This window comes from Lithobates pipiens, unplaced genomic scaffold, assembly GCF_037356315.1.
Source record: "Lithobates pipiens isolate NorthernLeopardFrog02 unplaced genomic scaffold, aLitPip1_a1.2 Scaffold_30, whole genome shotgun sequence".
Lineage (NCBI taxonomy): Eukaryota > Metazoa > Chordata > Amphibia > Anura > Ranidae > Lithobates > Lithobates pipiens.
Window position 1 is genome coordinate 32,424,217 of NW_027507791.1, and position 25,000 is coordinate 32,449,216.

The 25,000-nt window shown below is 55.3% G+C and overlaps 2 protein-coding genes and 1 long non-coding RNA gene across 3 annotated transcripts in view; all 3 read right to left on the reverse strand.

The window, feature by feature from the left end:
* Positions 1-2,045, reverse strand: part of USP21 (ubiquitin specific peptidase 21) — a 33,919-nt gene extending 31,874 nt beyond the window's left edge. The window contains exon 1 of the mRNA XM_077463961.1: positions 1,884-2,045. Within this exon, the coding sequence (XP_077320087.1) occupies positions 1,884-1,905 (22 nt within the window). The 5' untranslated portion in view covers positions 1,906-2,045. The remainder of the gene's footprint in view (positions 1-1,883) is intronic.
* Positions 2,046-4,912: 2,867 nt separating this feature from the next.
* On the reverse strand, positions 4,913-11,881 carry UFC1 (ubiquitin-fold modifier conjugating enzyme 1). The gene is made up of 6 exons (XM_077463962.1): positions 11,718-11,881; positions 8,914-8,981; positions 8,754-8,817; positions 6,684-6,760; positions 6,491-6,581; positions 4,913-5,339 (listed from the first exon to the last, which is right to left on the reverse strand). The coding sequence occupies exons 1-6, from the start codon at positions 11,838-11,840 to the stop codon at positions 5,268-5,270; spliced, it is 495 nt and encodes a 164-aa protein (XP_077320088.1). The 5' UTR covers positions 11,841-11,881; the 3' UTR covers positions 4,913-5,267.
* Positions 11,882-20,440: 8,559 nt separating this feature from the next.
* LOC143942607 (uncharacterized) overlaps positions 20,441-25,000 on the reverse strand; it is an 8,805-nt gene continuing 4,245 nt past the window's right edge. The window contains exons 3-4 of the long non-coding RNA XR_013264808.1: positions 22,602-22,719; positions 20,441-20,693 (exon numbers count right to left, since the gene is read on the reverse strand). This is a non-coding gene — a long non-coding RNA (uncharacterized LOC143942607). The remainder of the gene's footprint in view (positions 20,694-22,601; positions 22,720-25,000) is intronic.

Here is a 25,000-nt window from a genome sequence, read left to right on the forward strand (position 1 = left end):
ATATATTAGAGATTTTTTTCTTTTTTAATATAAATATATAATAATATAAAATATTTTTTTTTTTTTTTTTTTAGCAGAGACCCTAGGGAATAAAATAGCGATTGTTTCAATTTTTTTTTTTATATGTTGCACGCTATTTGTGCAGCGGTATTTTAAATGCAATTATTTTGAAAGAAATTAAAAAAAAAAAATTATAAAATAATAAAATTATATATATATATATATATATATACAGTATCTGACAAAAGTAAGTACACCACTCAGTCACATTATTGTGAAAAAAATAAATAAAAAATATATATATATATATATATATATTAGAGATTTTTTTCTTTTTTAATATAAATATATAATAATATAAAACATTTTTTTTTTTTTTTTTTTAGCATTAGATCAAAAAAAAATAAACAAAAAAGTATTGATGGAATGCTTTACATCGGGTGGGGGGAGGGGAACTCGGGGCCCTCCGGCTGTTTGGGAACTACATTTCCCATGAGGCATTGCAGAGCCGGCAGTTACAATGACCCCCCCCCCTCACCCCCGAGGAATGATGGGACTTGTAGTTCTGCAACAGCTGGAGGGAGCCCCGGGTTCCCCTCCCCCCCTTGTGGGTGAGAGATTTGGGGGGTCTTTTTTGCCCCCCCCCCCCAGATTTCTCCATAAAGAGGACCCGTCACCCCTTATTTCTATCACAAGAGATGTTTGCATAGAAGGCGATTTTCATACCTGTCTGTCAAATGTCCCCCGAAGAGCGAGCCAAAGATGAATTGCTCTTCAGGAGGAAGCAGTGGTCTCTCCGCAGAGGTCGGCATCCCCCGCCCCCCTCCGCTCAGTCAAAACTCTCCAATCAACAAAGAGCGTGAGCCTTGCCGATTGCACTGCCAGACGTCTGTCTCAGTATAGAGGAAAGGGTGGGGGGGGGGACCTTCGCAGAGAGACCACTGCTTCTTACTCCGCAACGTGCTGGCATGGGACGGGCTTTCCTACGCAGGGGGGGGGGGGTGTATAGAGACCACTGCTTCATCCACAACAAGGTCCCCTCTTTGCAGTATGCAGGGGAGGGACCTCTGCTTCCTTCTCTGCAGCGTCCTGGCATGGGACAGGCCTTTCTACTGGGGGGTCTGCAGAGAGACCGCTGCTTCCCTAATAAGACCCCCTCTTTGCAGCATGCTGGGGGACCTCTGCAGAGAGACCGGCGTTCTGGCATGGGACAGGCTTTCCTACTCTCAGGGTGGGGGGGGTGTATAGGACCTCTGCAGAGAAACCACTGCTTCCCAGCATACTGGGGGGGGGGGGGGGGCTCTGCAGACCACCTTTTCATCTACAAGGCCCCTGTTTGCAGCATGCACGGGGTGAGACCTCTGCAGAGAGACCACTGCTTCCCCCAAAATAAGACCCCCTCTCTGCAGCATGCAGGGGAGGGACCTCTGCTTCCTTCTCTGCAGCGTCCTGGCATGGGGCAGGCTTTTCTACTGCAGGGTCTGCAGAGAGACCACTGCTTCCCTAATGAGACCCCCTCTTTGCAGCACGCTGGGGGGACCTCTGCAGAGAGACCAGTGTTGTGACATGGGACAGTATTTCCTACTCTCAGGGTTGGGGGGGTGGTGTATAGAACCTCTGCAGAGAGACCACTGCTTCCCAGCATACTGGGGGGGAGGCTCTGCAGAGAGACCACCTTTTCATCTAAAAGGCCCCTGTTTGCAGCATGCAGGGGTGAGACCTCTGCAGAGAGACCACTGCTTCCCCCAAAATAAGGCCCCCTCTCTGCAGCATGCTGGGGGAGGGGTCAGGCCGGTGTACAGGGGGGGGAGGGGATCTCATTCCGCACACGGAGGGGTTAATGCTCACACCCCGCACAGGGAGGGAGGGGGATAAACACTCACCGGGGCTGGGGGTGCGGGTCATGCTGCACACCGGGAGGGGGACGGCTGTCCGGTGACGGGCGGCTCCGCTCTGCTCTCACATGTACGGCGGTTGTCCATAGTCACCGTGTGTTAGTAAACCGTCTCCTGCCAGGAGCCAACATGGCGGACTTGGCTTCCCCCGCCCGCACTTCGCATGGTCGGGGGGAGGGCAAACCCGAGCGCACCGCGCCTGCGCACAGATTGGACTGAACCACTGAGCCGAGGCCGGGGGGGAGAGGTACCCCCTTACATATTATGGGAGGAGTCTTTACCTTCACCCAGGAGGAGCAACACACAGGAGGATCGGATATCCCACCGCAGCGATACTGACTGCCCCCTCCCCCCCCGGCATCACTGCGATGGTACAGTCCGGGGCTGCCGCTCTCTTTATAATTACAATGGACGAAACTATTATGAGCGATCAATAATGTACAGATCACCGATCTATATACAGAAATCACCGATCTATATACAGAGAGGTCAAAGGTCACGATCTATACACATAAGGGGTCAGAGGTCACTGATCTATATATAGAGGGGGTCACCGATCTATATATCCAAAGGGGTCAGAGGTCACCAATCTCTAGATACAGAGGGGGTCAGAGGTCACCGCTCTCTACACAGAGGGGGTCAGAGGTCACCGCTCTCTACACAGAGGGGGTCAGAGGTCACCGCTCTCTACACAGAGGGGGTCAGAGGTCACCGCTCTCTACACAGAGGGGGTCAGAGGTCACCGCTCTCTACACAGAGGGGGTCAGAGGTCACAGCTCTCTACACAGAGGGGGTCAGAGGTCACCGCTCTCTACACAGAGGGGGTCAGAGGTCACCGCTCTCTACACAGAGGGGGTCAGAGGTCACCGCTCTCTACACAGAGGGGGTCAGAGGTCACCGCTCTCTACACAGAGGGGGGTCAGAGGTCACCGCTCTCTAAACAGAGGGGGGTCAGAGGTCACCGCTCTCTAAACAGAGGGGGTCAGAGGTCACCGCTCTCTACACATACACAGAGGGGGTCAGAGGTCACCGCTCTCTACACAGAGGGTCAGAGGTCACAGCTCTCTACACAGAGGGGGTCAGAGGTCACGCTCTCTACACAGAGGGGGTCAGAGGTCACCGCTCTCTACACAGAGGGGGTCAGAGGTCACCGCTCTCTACACAGAGGGGGGTCAGAGGTCACCGCTCTCTAAACAGAGGGGGGTCAGAGGTCACCGCTCTCTAAACAGAGGGGGTCAGAGGTCACCGCTCTCTACACATACACAGAGGGGGTCAGAGGTCACCGCTCTCTACACAGAGGGGGTCAGAGGTCACCGCTCTCTACACAGAGGGGGTCAGAGGTCACCGCTCTCTACACAGAGGGGGGTCAGAGGTCACCGCTCTCTACACAGAGGGGGGTCAGAGGTCACCGCTCTCTACACAGAGGGGGGTCAGAGGTCACCGCTCTCTACACAGAGGGGGTCAGAGGTCACCGCTCTCTACACAGAGGGGGTCAGAGGTCACCGCTCTCTACACAGAGAGGGTCAGAGGTCACCGCTCTCTACACAGAGGGGGGTCAGAGGTCACCGCTCTCTACACAGAGGGGGGTCAGAGGTCACCGCTCTCTACACAGAGGGGGGTCAGAGGTCACCGCTCTCTACACAGAGGGGGTCAGAGGTCACCGCTCTCTACACAGAGGGGGTCAGAGGTCACCGCTCTCTACACAGAGGGGGTCAGAGGTCACCGCTCTCTACATATACACAGGAGGTCAGAGGTCACCGCTCTCTCTATACAGAGAGGGTCAGAGGTCACCGCTCTCTACACAGAGAGGGTCAAAGGTCACCGCTCTCTACACAGAGAGGGTCAAAGGTCACCGCTCTCTACACAGAGAGGGTCAAAGGTCACCGCTCTCTACACAGAGGGGGGTCAGAGGTCACCGCTCTACACATACACAGAGGGGGTCAGAGGTCACCGCTCTACACATACACAGTGAGGGTCAGAGGTCACCGCTCTCTACACATACACAGAGGGGGTCAGAGGTCACCGCTCTCTACACAGAGAGGGTCAGAGGTCACCGCTCTCTACACAGAGAGGGTCAGAGGTCACCGCTCTCTACATATACACAGGAGGTCAGAGGTCACCGCTCTCTACACAGAGGGTGTCAGAGGTCACCGCTCTACACATACACCGAGGGGGTCAGAGGTCACCGCTCTCTACACAGAGAGGGTCAGAGGTCACCGCTCTCTACACAGAGGGGGGTCAGAGGTCACCGCTCTCTACACAGAGGGGGGTCAGAGGTCACCGCTCTCTACACAGAGGGGGGTCAGAGGTCACCGCTCTCTACACAGAGGGTGTCAGAGGTCACCGCTCTACACATACACCGAGGGGGGTCAGAGGTCACCGCTCTCTACACAGAGAGGGGTCAGGAGGTCACCGCTCTCTACACATACACAGAGGGGGGTCAGAGGTCACCGCTCTCTACACATACACAGAGGGGGGTCAGAGGTCACCGCTCTACACATACACAGAGGGGGGTCAGAGGTCACCGATCTATATATACACAGAGGTCACCGATCTATATACAGAGGGGGTCAGAGGTCACACCAGATGATGTATCAATATATAGGAGGGTCATGGGTCACATATGATCTCATCTATATACAGACCACGGGCTGCACTTCTCTGTAAATCTGGTTGGTTTCTATGGACAAGTCTCCTCCCACCTCCCCTCTGGGAACTCCAGGCAACACACAGATTGAAGATCCACTCATTTTTGTCCCCATCGGAAACATTTCCTCTCACTTCCTGTCCTGTCACTTCAACCCTTTCCCCGCTCTGTCCATAAAAGGTTTGGCTACAGGTTGGCCTTCGGTGGTCTATGTAGTCTGCTGGGCTCTCCGGTGTCACCTCCAAACCCGTACACTTCCCACCCACAGAGCCAAGCGTCCAGAATCGGCTCTGCTCCTGCACGAGAGACACATGACCCAAAATCTGCCCACAACTCCTCCGATGTAATGACGGCACACAGACCAGGTGAGTGCGAGAGAGAGAAGGTTTATTACACAGAATAGCAGATGGTGGGGCAGTTTTGGGTACAAATATGATAAATAAATAACAGATTCTCAAGAGTTGGGCCTTGTATCGACGACGCGATTGGCTGCTTGGTGGTCCTCGTGCCTTTCTATTTGCCCCCGAGTCTTGTATCAGGGAGGTGATTGGCTAGTCATTTGCCCCCGGGTCTTGTATTCCAGGGTGTAATTGGCTGCTTAGTGGCCCCCCCGAGTCTTGCATCAGGGAGGTGATTGGCTGGTTAGTGGCCCCCGGGTTTTGCATCAGAAGAGCGATTGGCTGATCCTTTGCCCCCCCGGGTCTTGATTGGCTGGAATCTCGCCCTCAATTGTCCTTATGTTTGATTAATCCTTTGCTGATCAGGTCAGGAATTTCCACCGCCAGCCAGGGGCCCAGCTGAGGGACGGAGAGGAAAGAGTTACCAGGAATCTCCAGGATCAGGAGAAGGAAAAATTGTAAAACACATTTCAAAGTTTTAAAGCAGATCCAAGATAATAGATGCTCCCTCATTTTAAAATCCAGCCCCATTGAAGAAGTTCTGTGTCCCCCTTTGACGTTTCCCCATCACTTCCTGTCCCTGTGACACCGGTTTTGTCACCAGGAGAAGAAGTTGTGTCCCCCCCCTTGACGTTTCCCCATCACTTCCTGTCCCTGTGATACCGGTTTTGTCACCAGAAGTTGTTCTGTGTCCCCCTTTGAAGTTACCCCATCACTTCCTGTCCCTGTGACACCCGTTTTGTCACCAGGAGAAGAAGTTCTGTGTCCCGCTTTGACATTTCCCCATCACTTCCTGTTCCTGTGACACCCGTTTTGTCACCGGGAGAAGAAGTAGTTCTGAACACGTCACTGAAAACAGGGGGGGCCGGAAACAGGTCACTGAAAAGGGGGGGGGCGGAAACAGGTCACTGAAAACGGGGGGGGGGCCAGAAACAGGTCACTGAAAACGGGGGGGGGGGGGGGGCCCAGAAACAGGTCACTGAAAATGGGGGGGCCCAGAAACAGGTCACTGAAAACGGGGGGGGGGGGCCAGAAACAGGTCACTGAAAACGGGGGGGGGGGGGCCAGAAACAGGTCACTGAAAACGGGGGGGGGGGGGGGGCCAGAAACAGGTCACTGAAAACGGGGGGGGGGCCCAGAAACAGGTCACTGAAAACGGGGGGGGGGCCCGAAACAGGTCACTGAAAACGGGGGGGGGGGGCCCAAAAACAGGTCACTGAAAACGGGGGGGGGGGGGGCCCAAAAACAGGTCACTGAAAACGGGGGGGGGGGCCCAGAAACAGGTCACTGAAAAGCGGGCAGCAATACATCAGAAATGTACTTCAGGTCTTCGGTCTGTACTGACGACAATCAGGGAACTAGCGTACAATGATAGGAGTACTGATCAGTGATGGAGACTAAGGAAATGCTTCCTCCCGCCTGCGGCAGACTGATGACATCATCTCAGCCCAAGCAGTCACTGACCGGAGAAAACGGCTTTATCGTGATAAAAGGCGGAGCTCTTGTAGGATTGCTGCACATTGTGACCGCTGCTCTTCAACAATACTCACCCCCAAAGCCATGAGATGGGCCAGGCCGAATCTTGGTACGTTCCGCGCCCACAGGGGTTTGAAGTGTTCCGTCAGGCAGATCTTCCCTCCTCTATGGGGAAATAAAAAAACATTACATGCTGGCAGGAGTTCCCCTTTAATGGCCATATATGGTCTGCAGTGTGCCAGTTATGCCCCCCCCCCCCCCCCTTACCTGTACATCTTCGCCGTCTTGCCGTCCAGCTCTGGAAGGGCGATTTCGGGGGCCGTGGCCGGGTAAGTGACCGGAATCTACACCCAGGAGACAAAAATACTATTATCTGCAGAGACTACATATAAACCTGTTACTTCTGTCACCTGCAGCATTGGCGCTACAAAAAGGGACACCCCCACCTTCTCTCGCTTCCCGTCCCGGCGACGCCCCCACCTTCTCTCACTACCCGTCCCGGCGACGCCCCCACCTTCTCTCACTACCCGTCCCGGCGACGCCCCCACCTTCTCTCACTACCCGTCCCGGCGACGCCCCCACCTTCTCTCACTACCCGTCCCGGCGACACCCCCACCTTCTCTCGCTTCCCGTCCCGGCGACACCCCCACCTTCTCTCGCTTCCCGTCCCGGCGACGCCCCCACCTTCTCTCACTACCCGTCCCGGCGACGCCCCCACCTTCTCTCACTACCCGTCCCGGCGACGCCCCCACCTTCTCTCACTACCCGTCCCGGCGACGCCCCCACCTTCTCTCACTACCCGTCCCGGCGACGCCCCCACCTTCTCTCACTACCCGTCCCGGCGACGCCCCCACCTTCTCTCACTACCCGTCCCGGCGACGCCCCCACCTTCTCTCACTACCCGTCCCGGCGACGCCCCACCTTCTCTCACTACCTGTCCCGGCGACGCCCCACCCTTCTCGCTACCTGCCCCGGCGACGCCCCGCCCTTCTCGCTACCTGTCCCGGCGACACCCCACCCTTCTCGCTACCTGTCCCGGCGACACCCCACCCTTCTCGCTACCTGTCCCGGCGACACCCCAACCTTCTCGCTACCTGTCCCGGCGACACCCCAACCTTCTCGCTACCTGTCCCGGCGACACCCCAACCTTCTCGCTACCTGTCCCGGCGACACCCCAACCTTCTCGCTACCTGTCCCGGCGACACCCCAACCTTCTCGCTACCTGTCCCGGCGACACCCCAACCTTCTCGCTACCTGTCCCGGCGACACCCCAACCTTCTCGCTACCTGTCCCGGCGACACCCCAACCTTCTCGCTACCTGTCCCGGCGACACCCCAACCTTCTCGCTACCTGTCCCGGCGACACCCCAACCTTCTCCCTACCTGTCCCGGCGACACCCCAACCTTCTCCCTACCTGTCCCGGCGACACCCCAACCTTCTCCCTACCTGTCCCGGCGACACCCCAACCTTCTCCCTACCTGTCCCGGCGACACCCCAACCTTCTCGCTACCTGTCCCGGCGACACCCCAACCTTCTCGCTACCTGTCCCGGCGACACCCCAACCTTCTCGCTACCTGTCCCGGCGACACCCCAACCTTCTCGCTACCTGTCCCGGCGACACCCCAACCTTCTCGCTACCTGTCCCGGCGACACCCCAACCTTCTCGCTACCTGTCCCGGCGACACCCCAACCTTCTCGCTACCTGTCCCGGCGACACCCCAACCTTCTCCCTACCTGTCCCGGCGACACCCCAACCTTCTCCCTACCTGTCCCGGCGACACCCCAACCTTCTCCCTACCTGTCCCGGCGACACCCCAACCTTCTCCCTACCTGTCCCGGCGACACCCCATCCTTCTCACTACCTGTCCCGGCGACACCCCAACCTTCTCACTACCTGTCCCGGTGACACCCCACCTGCTCACTTCCTGTATTGGTGACACCCCACCCTTCTCGCTAACTGTCCCGGTGACACCCCACCCTTCTCGCTACCTGTCCCGGTGACACCCCACCCTTCTCAATACCTGTCCCGGTGACACCCCACCCTTCTCGATACCTGTCCCGGTGACACCCCACCTTCTCGCTACCTGTCCCGGTGACACCCCACCTTCTCGCTACCTGTCCCGGTGACACCCCACCTGCTCACTTCCGGTGCTGTTGTCACCAAGAAGGTATGACAGGCAGATTTTCTCTTACTTATTGTCTTTTTACACCTGATTAGGCCCCTCCCCCACACCTTCCAGCCCCTCCCATTTACTCCTGACACCTATCAGCGATTGGATGATAAATTTGCTGCTCTGGTCAAAACCATGAAAATCTAATTTTTCGAAAACCACTCACATCGAACTCCACATCGAACTCGTACTTCAACAGCTCATGGATGTACCAGCATTTCCCGAACCACCTGCAACACAGCGGGGGAGGAGAGCCCGTTATACCATCACAGCGCCAACCGGCGTGGGAGGCGGAGCTCCTGCCAACAGCCCCACCCACATCTCACCTGGTGCCTTCTTTATTCGACTCCAGTCTGAACCAATCATTGTCCGCCTTCTTGTTGTTCTCCACGTACTGCGGGGGTCAAAACAGGAAATCAATTACAAACATATACAGCCAATCACATAGAAGGAAAGTCCTTGGGGGGGGGAGCTTTATGATGGACTCACCCCAATCTCTAGGGCAAGAAGGGGGGGGGGGGGCAGCAGGGAAGATATTCTTTCACCTGGGGCAAAGACCCAGAACGGCGGTCGTAGGTGAGTGAAAGACGTGTAGTAAGTGAGGAAGGAGCTCCTGGTAAAGGCTACCCCCTTCGGAAGTGGGCGGTGGCAGGGGGACGGACTGAGTCGGCAGGGCAGGGGGACGGGACGGTGTCGGCAGGGCAGGGGGACGGGACGGTGTCGGCAGGGCAGGGGGACGGGACGGTGTCGGCAGGGCAGGGGGACGGGACGGTGTCGGCAGGGCAGGGGGACGGGACGGTGTCGGCAGGGCAGGGGGACGGTGTCGGCAGGGCAGGGGGACGGTGTCGGCAGGGCAGGGGGACGGTGTCGGCAGGGCAGGGGGACGGTGTCGGCAGGGCAGGGGGACGGTGTCGGCAGGGCAGGGGGACGGTGTCGGCAGGGCAGGGGGACGGGACGGTGTCGGCAGGGCAGGGGGACGGGACGGTGTCGGCAGGGCAGGGGGACGGGACGGTGTCGGCAGGGCAGGGGGACGGGACGGTGTCGGCAGGGCAGGGGGACGGGACGGTGTCGGCAGGGCAGGGGGACGGGACGGTGTCGGCAGGGCAGGGGGACGGGACGGTGTCGGCAGGGCAGGGGGACGGGACGGTGTCGGCAGGGCAGGGCAGGGGGGCGGTGTCGGCAGGGCAGGGCAGGGGGGCGGTGTCGGCAGGGCAGGGCAGGGGGGCGGTGTCGGCAGGGCAGGGCAGGGGGGCGGTGTCGGCAGGGCAGGGCAGGGGGGCGGTGTCGGCAGGGCAGGGGGGCGGTGTCGGCAGGGCAGGGGGGCGGTGTCGGCAGGGCAGGGGGGCGGTGTCGGCAGGGCAGATTAGTGGACGGTGTCGGCAGATTAGTGGACGGTGTCGGCAGATTAGTGGACGGTGTCGGCAGATTAGTGGACGGTGTCGGCAGATTAGTGGACGGTGTCGGCAGATTAGTGGACGGTGTCGGCAGGGCAGGGGGACGGTGTCGGCAGGGCAGGGGGACGGTGTCGGCAGGGCAGGGGGACGGTGTCGGCAGGGCAGGGGGACGGTGTCGGCAGGGCAGGGGACGGTGTCGGTAGATTAGTGGATGGTGTCGGCAGGGCAGGGGGAACGGACGGTGTCGGCAGGGCAGGGCAGGGGGGCGGTGTCGGCAGGGCAGGGGGGCGGTGTCGGCAGGGCAGATTAGTGGACGGTGTCGGCAGATTAGTGGACGGTGTCGGCAGATTAGTGGACGGTGTCGGCAGGGCAGGGGGACGGTGTCGGCAGGGCAGGGGGACGGTGTCGGCAGGGCAGGGGGACGGTGTCGGCAGGGCAGGGGGACGGTGTCGGCAGGGCAGGGGGACGGTGTCGGCAGGGCAGGGGACGGTGTCGGCAGGGCAGGGGACGGTGTCGGTAGGGCAGGGGACGGTGTCGGTAGATTAGTGGACGGTGTCGGCAGGGCAGGGGGAACGGACGGTGTCGGCAGGGGGAACGGACGGTGTCGGCAGGGGGAACGGACGGTGTCGGCAGGGGGAACGGACGGTGTCGGCAGGGGGAACGGACGGTGTCGGCAGGGGGAACGGACGGTGTCGGCAGGCGGACGGACGGTGTCGGCAGGCGGACGGACGGTGTCGGCAGGCGGACGGACGGTGTCGGCAGGGCAGGGGGACGGACGGTGTCGGCAGGGCAGGGGGACGGACGGTGTCGGCAGGGCAGGGGGACGGACGGTGTCGGCAGGGCAGGGGGACGGACGGTGTCGGCAGGGCAGGGGGACGGACGGTGTCGGCAGGGCAGGGGGACGGACGGTGTCGGCAGGGCAGGGGGACGGACGGTGTCGGCAGGGCAGGGGGACGGACGGTGTCGGCAGGGCAGGGGGACGGACGGTGTCGGCAGGGCAGGGGGACGGACGGTGTCGGCAGGGCAGGGGGACGGAGTTGGTAGATTAGTGGACGGTGTCGGCAGGGCAGGGGGGCGGACGGTGTCGGCAGGGCAGGGGGACGGAGTTGGTAGATTAGTGGACGGTGTCGGCAGGGCAGGGGGACGGACGGTGTCGGTAGGTCAGGGGGACGGTGACGGTAGATTAGTGGACGGTGTCGGCAGGGCAGGGGGACGGACGGTGTCGGCAGGGCAGGGGGACGGACGGTGTCGGCAGGGCAGGGGGACGGAGTTGGTAGATTAGTGGACGGTGTCGGCAGGGCAGGGGGACGGACGGTGTCGGTAGGTCAGGGGGACGGTGACGGTAGATTAGTGGACGGTGTCGGTAGGTCAGGGGGACGGTGTCGGCAGGGCAGGGGGACGGTGTCGGCAGGGCAGGGGGACGGTGGACAGGAAGGAAGAGAGTGGGGGTGTCACCAAGACAGGAAGTAGGAGGGTGAGAAGATCAAGGGGACAGAAAGCAATAAGGGGGCCACCAAAATGGAAAGAGTGAGTGTGTCACCAGGACAGGAAGTGGACTAAATCATATTGCAGGGTGTATAGTCATGCTATGACCAATACAAATGAGATTTCAGTATTTGCCCTCATAGTACTATCAGAGGACCCCCTCCTCACACCTCCTGCACCCCGGAACCTCTGAGCCCCACCTTATCCCCGGGGGGCACATTACAGGAGCGGACCGCCCCCTCCACACACACCTTAATGAGGGTCTGGTACTCCTCCTTCAGCCGCTGCACCCACAGCTCCTTGTCCCGCGGGCTGGCCCCGGTCTTCAGCAGCGGGATCTCCGACACCACCCGGCGTGTAGCCTCGTCCACCATGATGGCTGGCAGAGAAGGAGGAGAGACCGGAAGTGCCTGTCACGCTAGCTTGAGGCCTGCGCCGCCATCTTTACTGCTGGCACCAAGCGTTTCCCCAGTAAACTTTCACCTGTTCTGACAGAAATATTTGAAAATGATGGCGCCGGCTCGGCTGCAAACGAAAGAGAGACCTGGAGCCATCCTGAATAAATGACAATAAAGCCGGAATTATGCTGTCCTAAGGAAGGTCACTGTGGCGAAATGCGTCAGTGGTTGAAGCGCCTTTGTTAAAACGCATGGTTGAAGCACGCAATTTGGATTATTGACTACAATTTGGCTGGTTGTGTCCTGATAGAAGATTTCCAGCATATCCGGGGTTACCTGGAGTGTGCGGATATGGACGGCTATTGCGTTATTGGCGTTACCAAGGCAACGTCTTTTGGTTTTATCACTCCATGCTCTCAAAGCTCCGACCTCTGCACGGTGACGTCACCTGTTCCTCCCGAAGGTGTCAGAGGTCCCCCACCTGAGGTAATTTTTTTTTTAATTTTGGGTGAACGGATTGTTTGCAATTAGCATTGGGTTTGGGGGGTAGAATGGGGGAGGGTTAGGACCCCTGTCAGGGTTTTTTCCTGCTATCCAGGTACTCCATTAGAGCGATTTCCCCTCCGGGGACAACTGCGTCGGCAGTTGAAGCGTGCGGCTTGGAAAATCGGCTTTTTGACAGCCCCTCCCCCCCATTTCTAAACAAAGTAGGCAATTTTATTTTAAAAAATCACCTCTCGGTGACGTCACCACGCCTTCTGACAGGGCCAGGAGCTTGAAATTCCCGCCAAAATGCTCTGAGGACCATTCCGAGCTCCGACCTCTGTGCGGTGACGTCACCCGTTCCTCCCGGAGGTGTCAGAGGCCCCCCCACATGAGGTAATTTTTTTTCTTAATTTTAGGCGAACAGATTGTTTTCAAATAGCATTGTGTTTGGGGGGTAGAATGGGGGGAGGGTTAGGACCCCTGTCAGCTTTTTTTCCCTGCTATCCAGGGGCTCCATTACAGAGGTTTCCCCTCCGGAAACAACTGCGTTAGCCATTGGGGTGGGCAGCTTGGAAAATCAGCTTTTTGACAGGCCCTCCTCCCCATTTCTAAGCAAAGTAGGCAATTTTATTTAAAAAAAATCACCTTAGATGGCACCGCCGGCTCTTCTGGGTGACGTCACCACGCCTTCTGACAGGGCCAGGAGCTCAAAATCCCGCCAAAAATGCTCTCCGGACCATTCCCATTCCGAGCTCCGACTCTGCGCAGTGACATCACCCGTTCCTCGTTGAGGTGTCGGATGCCCCCCACCTGAGGTAATGTTTTCTTCATTTTGGGGCGAACAGATTGTTTGTTTGCAATTAGCATTGTGTTTGGGTGTAGAATGGGGGAGGGATAGGACCCCTGTCAGTTTTTTCCCTGCTATCCAGGGGCTCCATTAGAGACATTTCCCCTCCGAGGACAACTGCTTCGGCCATTGAGGGGAGCATCTTCAAATATCGGCTTTTTGACAGCCTCTACTCCCCATTTCTAAACAAAGTAGGCAATTTTATTTAAAAAATCACCTCAGATGGCGCCCGCCGGGACCTCTGGGTGACGTCACCAAGCCTTCTGACAGAGACAGGAGCTTAAAATTCAGCCAAAATGCTCCTCGGACCATTCTGAGCTCCGACCTCTGCGTGGTGACGTCACCTGTCCCTCCCGGAGGTGTTGGATGCCCCACCTGAGGTAATGTTTTCTTAATTTTGGGTGAACGGATTGTTTGCAAATAGCATTGTGTTTGGGGGGTAGAATGGGGGAGGGTTAGGACCCCTGTCAGGCTTTTTTTTCCCTGCTATCCAGGGGCTCCATTAGAGAGGTTTCCCCTCCTGGGGCAACTGTGTTGGCTGTTGAAGTGTACGGCTTGAAAAATCTGCATTTTTGACAGCGTCTTCCCCTTTTTCTAGACAAAGTGGCCAAAATTCTAGAAAAAAATCACCTCAGGTGGTGCCGCCAACTGCGTTAGCCATGCTTGGAAAATTTGCTTTTTGACAGCCCCCCCCCCCCCTCCCCATTTCTAAACAAAGCGGGCACATGTAAAAAAAAATCACCTCAGATGGCGCAGCCAGCACTTCTGGGTGACGTCACCATGCCATCTGACAGAGCCAGGACCTCCAGATCCCGCCAAAATGCTCTCAGGACCATTCCTAGCGCCGACCTCATGCACGGTGACGTCACCTGCTCCTCCCTGAGGTGTCGGATGCCCCACCTGAGGTAATTTTTTTCTTTATTTTGGGTGAACTTTTTTTTTTGCAAATAGCATTTTGTTTGGGGGTTGGATGGGGGAGGGTTAGGACCCCTCTCAGGTTTTTTTTCTGCTATCTGTGAGCTCCATTAGAGATTTACCATCCAGGGAAATGTTTTTTTTTTTTTTTTTTACAACCCTTCCCATTTGTAAACAAACTACCCAATTTTTTTTAAAAAAATACCTCAGGTGGCGCCGCTGGCACTTCTCAATGATGCCACCACACCTTCTGACAGGGCCAGGAGCTCGAAATCCCACCAAAATGCTCTCGGGACCATTAAGGACTCCGACCTCTGCGCGGTGACGTCACCTATTCTTCACAGAGGTGTCGGAGACCCCCACCTGAGGTAATTCTTTCAACATTTTAAGTGAACGGTTTGTTTGCAAATACCATTGTATTTGGGGACTACAATGGTGGGAGGGTTAGGACCCCTGTGAGTTCCCCCCCCCTGCTATCTGGAGATACGCTTAGAGAGATTTTCCCTCCAGGGGCAACTGCGTTGGCTGTTGAAGTGTGTGGCTTAGAAAATCAGCTTTTTTGACAGCCCCTTCCTCCATTTCTATACAAATTGGTCAACAATTAAAAATAAATCACCTCAGGTGATGCCGCCGGCACTTCTGAGTGACGTCACCACACCAGGAGCTCGAAATCCCGCCAAAATAATCACCCTGAACTCCGGCCTCTGCCCGCTGACGTCACCCGTTCCTCCCGGAACTGTCGGTGGCCCCCACCTGAGGTAATTTTTTCTTAATTTTGGGTGAACGAATTGCTTACAAATAGCACTGAGTTTGGGGGTACGACGGGGGTGGGTCGTTTTTTTTTCTGCTATCCGGGGGGCTCCTTTCGAGAGATTTCCCCTCCAGGGATAACTGTGTTGGCAGTTAACTCATGCGACTTGGAAAATCTGCTTTTTTTTTTTTTACAGCCCCTCCCCCCATTCCTGACCAAACCACCCAATTTTTTTTCTTGACCCCAAATGGAGCCTACAACGCTTACGGGTGATATCGCCAACACAACTGGGAGCTCGAAACCCCACCAAAATGCACTCCAGACCGCGTTGAGCTCTGCCGGAAAGGCTTAATGACTTCACTCGTTCCTCCTGAAAGTGGTGAAGGCCCGTCTCATCTGAGGTACATTTTGTCTTAATTTTGGGCGAACCATTTGTTTATAAATGGCTTTATGTTGGCGCGAAGGGTTGGGTTGGGTGACTGTCAAGGAAACCCAACCTCTGGACCCCATAAAGGGTCCACTTTAACTTTATGGTGAGCCGCCATCTTGAAATGAAAACGTTTAACCCTTTACTGTTTTTTATTTTTTTTTATCATATGTATCCCATAGAAAAAAAATTCTTTCACTTCCTGTCCCATACCCATAAGAGGAAGTGAGAAGAAAACAACCTAGTTGTTGCCAGGGTCACTAGTGCCGAAAGACTCTCCTGGTGGTGGCAACTCAAAAATTGGGATTGATAACAGTCACCAGGGCAACACAGAGTGGGTGAGTCTATCATTTGCCATCTGTGTCTCCATTCGGGGGATTTCCCTTCACTTCACCTCTCAAAACCACAACAGGAAGTGAGAGGAAAGCCTAGTTGTCGCCAGGGTCACCCCAATTTGAAGATGTCTCCTCTATTCCCGTCCTGGTGACAACTCAAAATTTGGGATTGATAACAGTCTCCAGGGAAATACAGAGTGGGTGAGTCTACCATTTGCCACCTGTGTCCCCATTCATGAGATTTCCCCTTCACTTCCTGTCTCATAGCTTCAACAGGAAGTTAGAGGAAATCCCTCCAAAGTGAGAAAAGTGAAGGAACCTCCAGAACAAAGCCTTGCAAGGGGATCCCATCCTTCACCATGAAGAAATACATGTTGACTTTAGAGACAGGTCATTGACACACGTGCGATTTTGTCATGGGCTTTGCAGTGACAGTGCATTTGTTTAGCCAATGGGGAGAGCCGTTTATTATTATTATAGTTCATTGGGGGCGGGGCTGAATGGTGGAGGAGGACATATTAGGGCCGTTTTGTCTCGTGTTATGCTCCATATAATGTGCTCATGCTGTTTCCTTTTTTTTTCTTGAACTTTATTAAAACCTCACAAAAATGCATTTTATCCAGTCCATATAAAGATACTTTACTAGTATCGTTTAATGTCAAGATCCATGTTTCGGGATCTCAAATCTTCTTATATACCCGGATTTAAGAATTGCCAGCACTTACGATATTCGTTCTATTTTATTCTAATTTATTCTATTCTATTTTTTATATTCTATTCTTTATTTTCTATCTTATCCTATTCTGTTTTATTCTATTATTTTTGTCCTTCCTTTTTATCCCACCCTGGAGGACATCCTCTGTTCTCATCCCACCCTGGAGGACGTCTTCTGTCCTCATCCCACCCGGTAGGATGTTCTCCCTCCTCATCCCACCCAGGAGAACGCCCCCCCCCCCCCCGTCCTCATCTCACTCAGGATTATGTCCTCTGTCATAATCCCACCCGGGAAGATGCCCTTCGTCCTCATCCCACCCAGGAGGACTTCCTCGGTCCTCGCCCCACCCAGGAGGACTTCCTCTGTCCTCGCCCCACCCAGGAGGACTTCCTCTGTCCTCGCCCCACCCAGGAGGACTTCCTCTGTCCTCGCCCCACCCAGGAGGACGTCCTCTGTCCTCGCCCCACCCAGGAAGATGTTCCCTGTCCTCGCCCCACCCAGGAAGATGTTCCCTGTCCTCATCCCACCCAGGAGGACGTCCACTGTCCTCATCCCACCCAGGAGGACCTCCTCTGTCCTCATCCCACCCAGGAGGACCTCCTCTGTCCTCATCCCACCCAGGAGGACGTCCTCTGTCCTCATCCCACCCAGGAGGACGTCCACTGTCCTCATCCCACCCAGGAGGACGTCCACTGTCCTCGTCCCACCCAGGAGGACGTCCTCTGTCCTCGTCCCACCCAGGAGGACGTCCTCTGTCCTCGTCCCACCCAGGAGGACGTCCCCTGTCCTCGTCCCACCCAGGAGGACGTCCCCTGTCCTCGTCCCACCCAGGAGGACGTCCCCTGTCCTCGTCCCACCCAGGAGGACGTCCCCTGTCCTCGTCCCACCCAGGAGGACGTCCCCTGTCCTCGTCCCAGCCAGGAGGACGTCCCCTGTCCTCGTCCCAGCCAGGAGGACGTCCCCTGTCCTCGTCCCAGCCAGGAGGACGTCCCCTGTCCTCGTCCCAGCCAGGAGGACGTCCCCTGTCCTCGTCCCAGCCAGGAGGACGTCCCCTGTCCTCGTCCCAGCCAGGAGGACGTCCCCTGTCCTCGTCCCAGCCAGGAGGACGTCCCCTGTCCTCGTCCCACCCAGGAGGACGTCCACTGTCCTCGTCCCACCCAGGAGGACGTCCACTGTCCTCGTCCCACCCAGGAGGACGTCCACTGTCCTCGTCCCACCCAGGAGGACGTCCACTGTCCTCGTCCCACCCAGGAGGACGTCCACTGTCCTCGTCCCACCCAGGAGGACGTCCACTGTCCTCGTCCCACCCAGGAGGACGTCCTCTGTCTTCCTCTAACCCAGGAGGATGTCCACTGTCTTCCTCTCACCCAGGAAGATGCTCTCTGTCTTCATCCCATCCAGGTAAATGTCCTCTTCCTTCATCCCATCCAGGGGGACATCCTCTGTTTTTATCCCACCCAGGAGGACGTCCTCTGTCTTCATCCCACCATGCAGGGCTCAAGTCCTGCGGGAACGCATGGGAACGGAGTTCCTGTACTTTTTCCACAACAGGGACTCAGTTCCCATTAGCAGCCGCGTCCTGCAAGACTTTGAAGTATGAGAGGTGTGTGGCAGGTGCTACACCAGCAGCCGCCGAATAGTAAGTGCCACACACCTGACCATTCAGGCATTGCCAGTAGGGGGCCCCATGACAGCTTCCTCTTCGATCTACCTGTCAATCACAGATAGCTGACGGGTAGATCAGGTCCCTGCTGCTAAGAGATTGTATTTAGTCAGACCTCTCGTGATGCTCCTCCCCGCCGGCCCCTCCTGATTTTCTGTCTCCTCACCCCCCCCCCCCCGTCTCCTCCTGCACACTTGCTCTGTGTGTTCCCTGCTGAATCCCCCCCCCCTCTATCTTCAGTGCCATATGATGAGAGACCCCAGAGGAGGAGCACAGCTATTCTGCTCACAGGACATGCAGGGAGAGAGGTGAGCTGAGGGAGGAACATCGGTTTGGGTTGGTAAGCTTGGCACAATACCTGGCAAAGTTTAATGCCAGGAGGGAAGTTTATGTGGAAATAGGTGAAGGGTTGGAATAGCAGCGAGTGTGTGTTGGAGCCCCTGCAGAGTTTGCAGTCCCCCCAAGCTAACATACATCTCCTAAGCAGGAACACATCACTATCTCCCCAACATTCTGTCCATATAATGTGCAGATCATTTATCACCTTTCCGTTTAACCCTGTGTTATCCAATCTCTGTTCAATGAAAAGTGTAAACTCACCACATAAACACTCTATATACAAAATAACATTCCCCAATAAAGATCAGAACATGATGGTCACATGACATGGAAGCACAATGGAATGAATGCTGATTATTAAGAGAATTACCGTATTTATGTTTATTGAGGATTGTGGTTTTTTTTTTTATGTTCTAACAGTTAAGCTTCATTCACACAATCCGAAAATTGGATGAAAAATACCACTTTTGAAGCGTTCGTGAATATGAGCGTATCATTTTTTTTTTTTTTTGGTGGGGGGAGTGGATCCTGAGTGGGAGTTCCCACACTTTTTTTTCCCCCAGGACTTGACCCCTGCCACCATGTATATGCTAGATAAGTACAATCGAAAGTACACTAGAGAAGATAACTACAACGTAGGAAACTGCCATTTTTTTTCCTCCTTAGCAGTGTCAGGATCCATGTTCCTCCTCGTTCTATGTAGGCATGTAAAGAGTTCTTACAGATTTACTCAACCGCCTGACTGTGCTGGAAGTGGAACCCCAGGAGCTGCTCAGACCTTGCCTGCATTCTCAGGAAGTTTCTACTATCTGGAAGTTGAAACACACTGTGGCCTAAACACGCATCCCCCCCTCCTCCAACCATGTGATAGTGCTGGGGTCTGCTATTGGATGCCCCGGCAACAAGTAAACCTGACAGGTAACTGAATCAGTCACAATAACAAGGATATCAAACACTGGGGTGCTTATGGGTGAACTCAGCACAGGGATGGTGGCAACCCCTCATAATGGGCACAGCGGGTGTACAGACCCGGGAACTCAGCACAGGGATGGTGGGAGCCCCTCATAATGGGCACAGCAGGTGTACAGACCCGGGAACTCAGCACAGGGGTGGTGGGAACCCCTCATGATGGGCACAGCGGGTGTACAGACCCGGGAACTCAGCACAGGGATGGTGGCAACCCCTCATAATGGGCACAGCGGGTGTACAGACCCGGGAACTCAGCACAGGGATGGTGGGAGCCCCTCATAATGGGCACAGCAGGTGTACAGACCCGGGAACTCAGCACAGGGGTGGTGGGAACCCCTCATGATGGGCACAGCGGGTGTACAGACCCGGGAACTCAGCACAGGGATGGAGGGAACCCCTCATAATGGGCACAGCGGGTGTACAGACCCGGGAACTCAGCACAGGGATGGAGGGAACCCCTCATAATGGGCACAGTGGGTGTACAGACCCGGGAACTCAGCACAGGGATGGTGGGAACCCCTCATAAAAGGCACAGTATGGGCACAGACCCGGGAACTCAGCACAGGGATGGTGGAAACCCCTCATAATGGGCACAGCGGGTGTACAGACCCAGAAACTCAGCACAGGGATGGAGGGAACTCCTCATAATGGGCACAGCGGGTGTACAGACCCGGGAACTCAGCACAGGGATGGTGGGAACTCCTCATAATGGGCACAGCGGGTGTACAGACCCGGGAACTCAGCACAGGGATGGTGGGGACCCCTCATAATGGGCACAGCGGGTGTACAGACCTTGGAACTCAGCACAGGGATGGTGGGAACCCCTCATAATGGGCACAGCGGGTGTACAGACCGTGGAACTCAGCACAGGGATGGTGGGAACCCCTCATAATGGGCACAGCGGGTGTACAGACCCAGGAACTCAGCACAGGGATGGTGGGAACCCCTCATAATGGGCACAGCGGGTGTACAGACCTGGGATCCCACTGATGGTCAGGTGATTTAACTGTGCAGTGATCATCAAACATGTGCAGAAAAGTTCTAGTTGGAGTGACTCTTTAGTCCCCGGTGTGGTTCTATGTTGGGGCAGCATGAAAGGTTTTGAGGAACGACATGCTGGAATCGGATGTTGGCACAGAATACAAGTTTTATTATAACATGTTATAAAAGGAACAGTCAGTCATACAGTAACAGAAAATGAAGGGGTGTGGTAGAGATGGGGTTCGGGGGGAGCAGGGTTCCACGGATCGCAGGGTGCCACGGATCGCAAGGTTGCAGTTTAGCTCAGTTTTTGTTTGCTTAAGGCAATTATCTCTTCAACCCATTTCTGAATGCTGGCGGATATTGTTGCTCCGTGTTGCTGGATCTTGGCGCCCAGTTCCCTGTAGAGAAAAATAATGATAATGTGAATATATGTTCCGTACAGCCCGTGATGACATCATCGGCGCCCCTTGAAAAGGAGCACAAAACAACACCATGGCCGTCTAGTAAAAGGACATTCTCTGCCATTAAGCCAATTTCGCCACAATTTGCCCCCTCCCCCTCCCGTTCCTTTAACTGCCAGCTGTAGCTGCATACATTTCAATTTCACTGCAATAAAATCCTGAAAGTGGATCCGACTCGCTAAAATAAAAATGTCACAGTACAGACACGAGACAAGGACGGGGGAGACAAGGACAGGGGGAGACAAGGACGGGGGAGACAAGGACAGGGGGAGACAAGGACAGGGGGAGACAAGGACGGGGGAGACAAGGACAGGGGAGACAAGGACGGGGGGAGACAAGGACAGGGGAGACAAGGGAGACAAGGACGGGGGAGACAAGGACAGGGGAGACAAGGACAGGGGAGACAAGGACGGGGGAGACAAGGACGGGGGAGACGGCAACATGGGAGACAAGGACGGGGGAGACAAGGACGGGGGAGACAAGGACGGGGGGAGACAAGGACGGGGGGAGACAAGGACGGGGGGAGACAAGGACGGGGGAGACAAGGACGGGGGAGACAAGGACGGGGGGAGACAAGGACGGGGGGAGACAAGGACGGGGGGAGACAAGGACGGGGGAGACAAGGACGGGGGAGACAAGGACAGGGGAGACAAGGACAGGGGAGACAAGGACGGGGGAGACAAGGACGGGGGAGACGGCAACATGGGAGACAAGGACGGGGGAGACAAGGACGGGGGAGACAAGGACGGGGGAGACGGCAACATGGGAGACAAGGACAGAGGAGACAAGGACAGGGGAGACAAGGACAGGGGAGACAAGGGAGACAAGGACAGGGGAGACAAGGACGGGGGAGACGGCAACATGGGAGACAAGGACGGGGGAGACAAGGACAGAGGAGACAAGGGAGACAAGGACGGGGGAGACAAGGACGGGGGAGATGGCAACATGGGAGACAAGGACGGGGGAGACAAGGACAGAGGAGACAAGGGCAGGGGAGACAAGGACAGGGGAGACAAGGGAGACAAGGACGGGCGAGACAAGGACGGGGGAGACAAGGACGGGGGGAAACAAGGACGGGGGGAGACAAGGACGGGGGAGACAAGGACGGGGGAGACAAGGACGGGGGAGACAAGGACGGGGGAGACAAGGACGGGGGAGACGGCAACATGGGAGACAAGGACGGGGGAGACAAGGACAGAGGAGACAAGGACAGAGGAGACAAGGACAAGGGAGACAAGGACGGGGGAGACAAGGACAGAGGAGACAAGGACAAGGGAGACAAGGACGGGGGAGACAAGGACGGGGGAGACGGCAACATGGGAGACAAGGACGGGGGAGACAAGGACGGGGGAGACAAGGACAGGGGAGACGGCAACATGGGAGACAAGGACAGAGGAGACAAGGACAGGGGAGACAAGGGAGACAAGGACAGGGGAGACGAGGACGGGGGAGACGGCAACATGGGAGACAAGGACGGGGGAGACAAGGACAGAGGAGACAAGGACAAGGGAGACAAGGACGGGGGAGACAAGGACGGGGGAGACGGCAACATGGGAGACAAGGACGGGGGAGACAAGGTCAGAGGAGACAAGGGCAGGGGAGACAAGGACAGGGGAGACAAGGGAGACAAGGACAGGGGAGACAAGGACGGGCGAGACAAGGACGAGGGAGACAGCAACATGGAAGATGGCGACAGGGGAGACAGCAACATGGGAGATGGCGACAGGGGAGACAAGGACGGGGGAGACAAGGACGGGGGAGACAGCAACATGGGAGATGGCGACAGGGGAGACAAGGACGGGGGAGACAAGGACATGGGAGACGGCGACAGGGGAGACAACGTACTGAGTCTGAGATGGGATCTCTGCGTTGGCGAACTTCTCCTGGAGGGTCTTGGAAATGCCTTGGAAAATATCAGTTATTTGCTGGATTGGATCCTCTGCCTCTCTCTTCACAACACCGGCTGGAAGAAGAAGGTGTAAAAAATTAACAAGGGGGAGAAGGAGAGGGAGGGGTTTAAGGGTAGGGGGTTGAGAGGGGATGGGGGAGGAAGAGATAGGGTGGTAGGGGGAGACATGAGAAAGGAGTAGGGAGAGGGGGGGGAGAGAGGAGAATGGGGGGGAGAGAGGAGAATGGGGGGGGAGAGAGAGAGGAGAATGGGGGGGAGAGAGAAGAGGAGGAGGTTGAGAGAGGTGAAGGGGGAGAGGGAGGAGAGAGAGGAGAATGGGGGAGAGATAGAGAGGAGGGAAAGAGAGGAGAGGGGGGCTAGAGAAAGGGATAGAGAGATGAGATAGGAGAGGAGCGAGGGGGAGGGGAAGTGACAGGAAAAGTTGGTGGATGAAAAGAGAGAGAAGAATGGGTGGGGAAGATAGAGAAGGGAGGGGGAGAAAGGAGAAGGGGTAGGAGGAGCTAGAGGGAGGGAAGGATTGAGGGGTAGAGGGAAATAGGGGAGGGGGATAAACGGAGAGAGAAAAGAGATGGCGATAGAGAGTGCAGGGGGGTTAGAGAGGGAGGAGGGGGGTGTCAAGAACCGAGATAAGGGGGGTCCAGAATGGAGGAACAGAAGAGACAGAGAGCAAAAGACAGTGTCTATATACTGTATATATAAAATATATTTTTGCTTTTTCAGTCTAGAGATGCGTTGTGGACGCGTTTCGGGGCTCTCTTCTCCTTCATCACACCTCATTGGTAATAGTGGAAAGTCTGTACTAATGATCAGCTCGGTTCCCGCTCATCGCCACGACACGCCAATCTATCACAACATAACCCCCCTTAACCTGCAGATGGCGCTCAGGTCTCAAATAAAACATGATCCAAAATAAAAACGTTTTTGTTGTTCTTAAAAAAAAAAAAAAAGTATAAAAATATTGTGTGATTACAAAGTGACCTATCGCTGCAAAGTTTAGTGTCGGCATCAGCTGGTCATGTCAGGGACACACCCGTCCTAAAGTGAGGCCGACCAATCTTCATGCTAATCACAGTTCCTAACATAGAGATATTTCCACTAGAGATGTGCAAAGAGCAAACACACCAGAACTCCTCCAATACCAGAACTTCTCCAATACCAGAACTCCTCCAATATCAGAACTCCTCCAATACCAGAACTTCTCCAATACCAGAACTTCTCCAATACCAGAAGCCCTCCAATACCAGAAGCCCTCCAATATCAGAACTTCTCCAATACCAGAACTTCTCCAATACCAGAACTTCTCCAATACCAGAACTCCTCCAATACCAGAACTCCTCCAATACCAGAACTTCTCCAATACCAGAACTCCTCCAATATCAGAACTCCTCCAATACCAGAACTTCTCCAATACCAGAACTTCTCCAATACCAGAAGCCCTCCAATACCAGAAGCCCTCCAATATCAGAACTTCTCCAATACCAGAACTTCTCCAATATCAGAACTTCTCCAATACCAGAACTTCTCCAATACCAGAACTCCTCCAATACCAGAACTCCTCCAATATCAGAACTCCTCCAATATCAGAACTTCTCCAATACCAGAACTCCTCCAATATCAGAACTCCTCCAATATCAGAAGCCCTCCAATATCAGAACTTCTCCAATATCAGAACTTCTCCAATACCAGAACTTCTCCAATACCAGAACTTCTCCAATACCAGAAGCCCTCCAATACCAGAAGCCCTCCAATATCAGAACTTCTCCAATATCAGAACTTCTCCAATACCAGAACTTCTCCAATACCAGAACTTCTCCAATACCAGAAGCCCTCCAATACCAGAAGCCCTCCAATATCAGAACTTCTCCAATATCAGAACTTCTCCAATACCAGAACTTCTCCAATACCAGAACTTCTCCAATACCAGAACTCCTCCAATACCAGAACTCCTCCAATACCAGAACTCCTCCAATACCAGAACTTCTCCAATACCAGAACTTCTCCAATACCAGAACTTCTCCAATATCAGAACTTCTCCAATACCAGAACTTCTCCAATACCAGAACTCCTCCAATATCAGAACTTCTCCAATACCAGAACTTCTCCAATACCAGAACTCCTCCAATACCAGAACTTCTCCAATACCAGAACTTCTCCAATACCAGAACTTCTCCAATACCAGAAGCCCTCCAATACCAGAACTCCTCCAATACCAGAACTCCTCCAATACCAGAACTCCTCCAATATCAGAACTTCTCCAATACCAGAACTTCTCCAATACCAGAACTTCTCCAATACCAGAAGCCCTCCAATACCAGAACTCCTCCAATATCAGAAC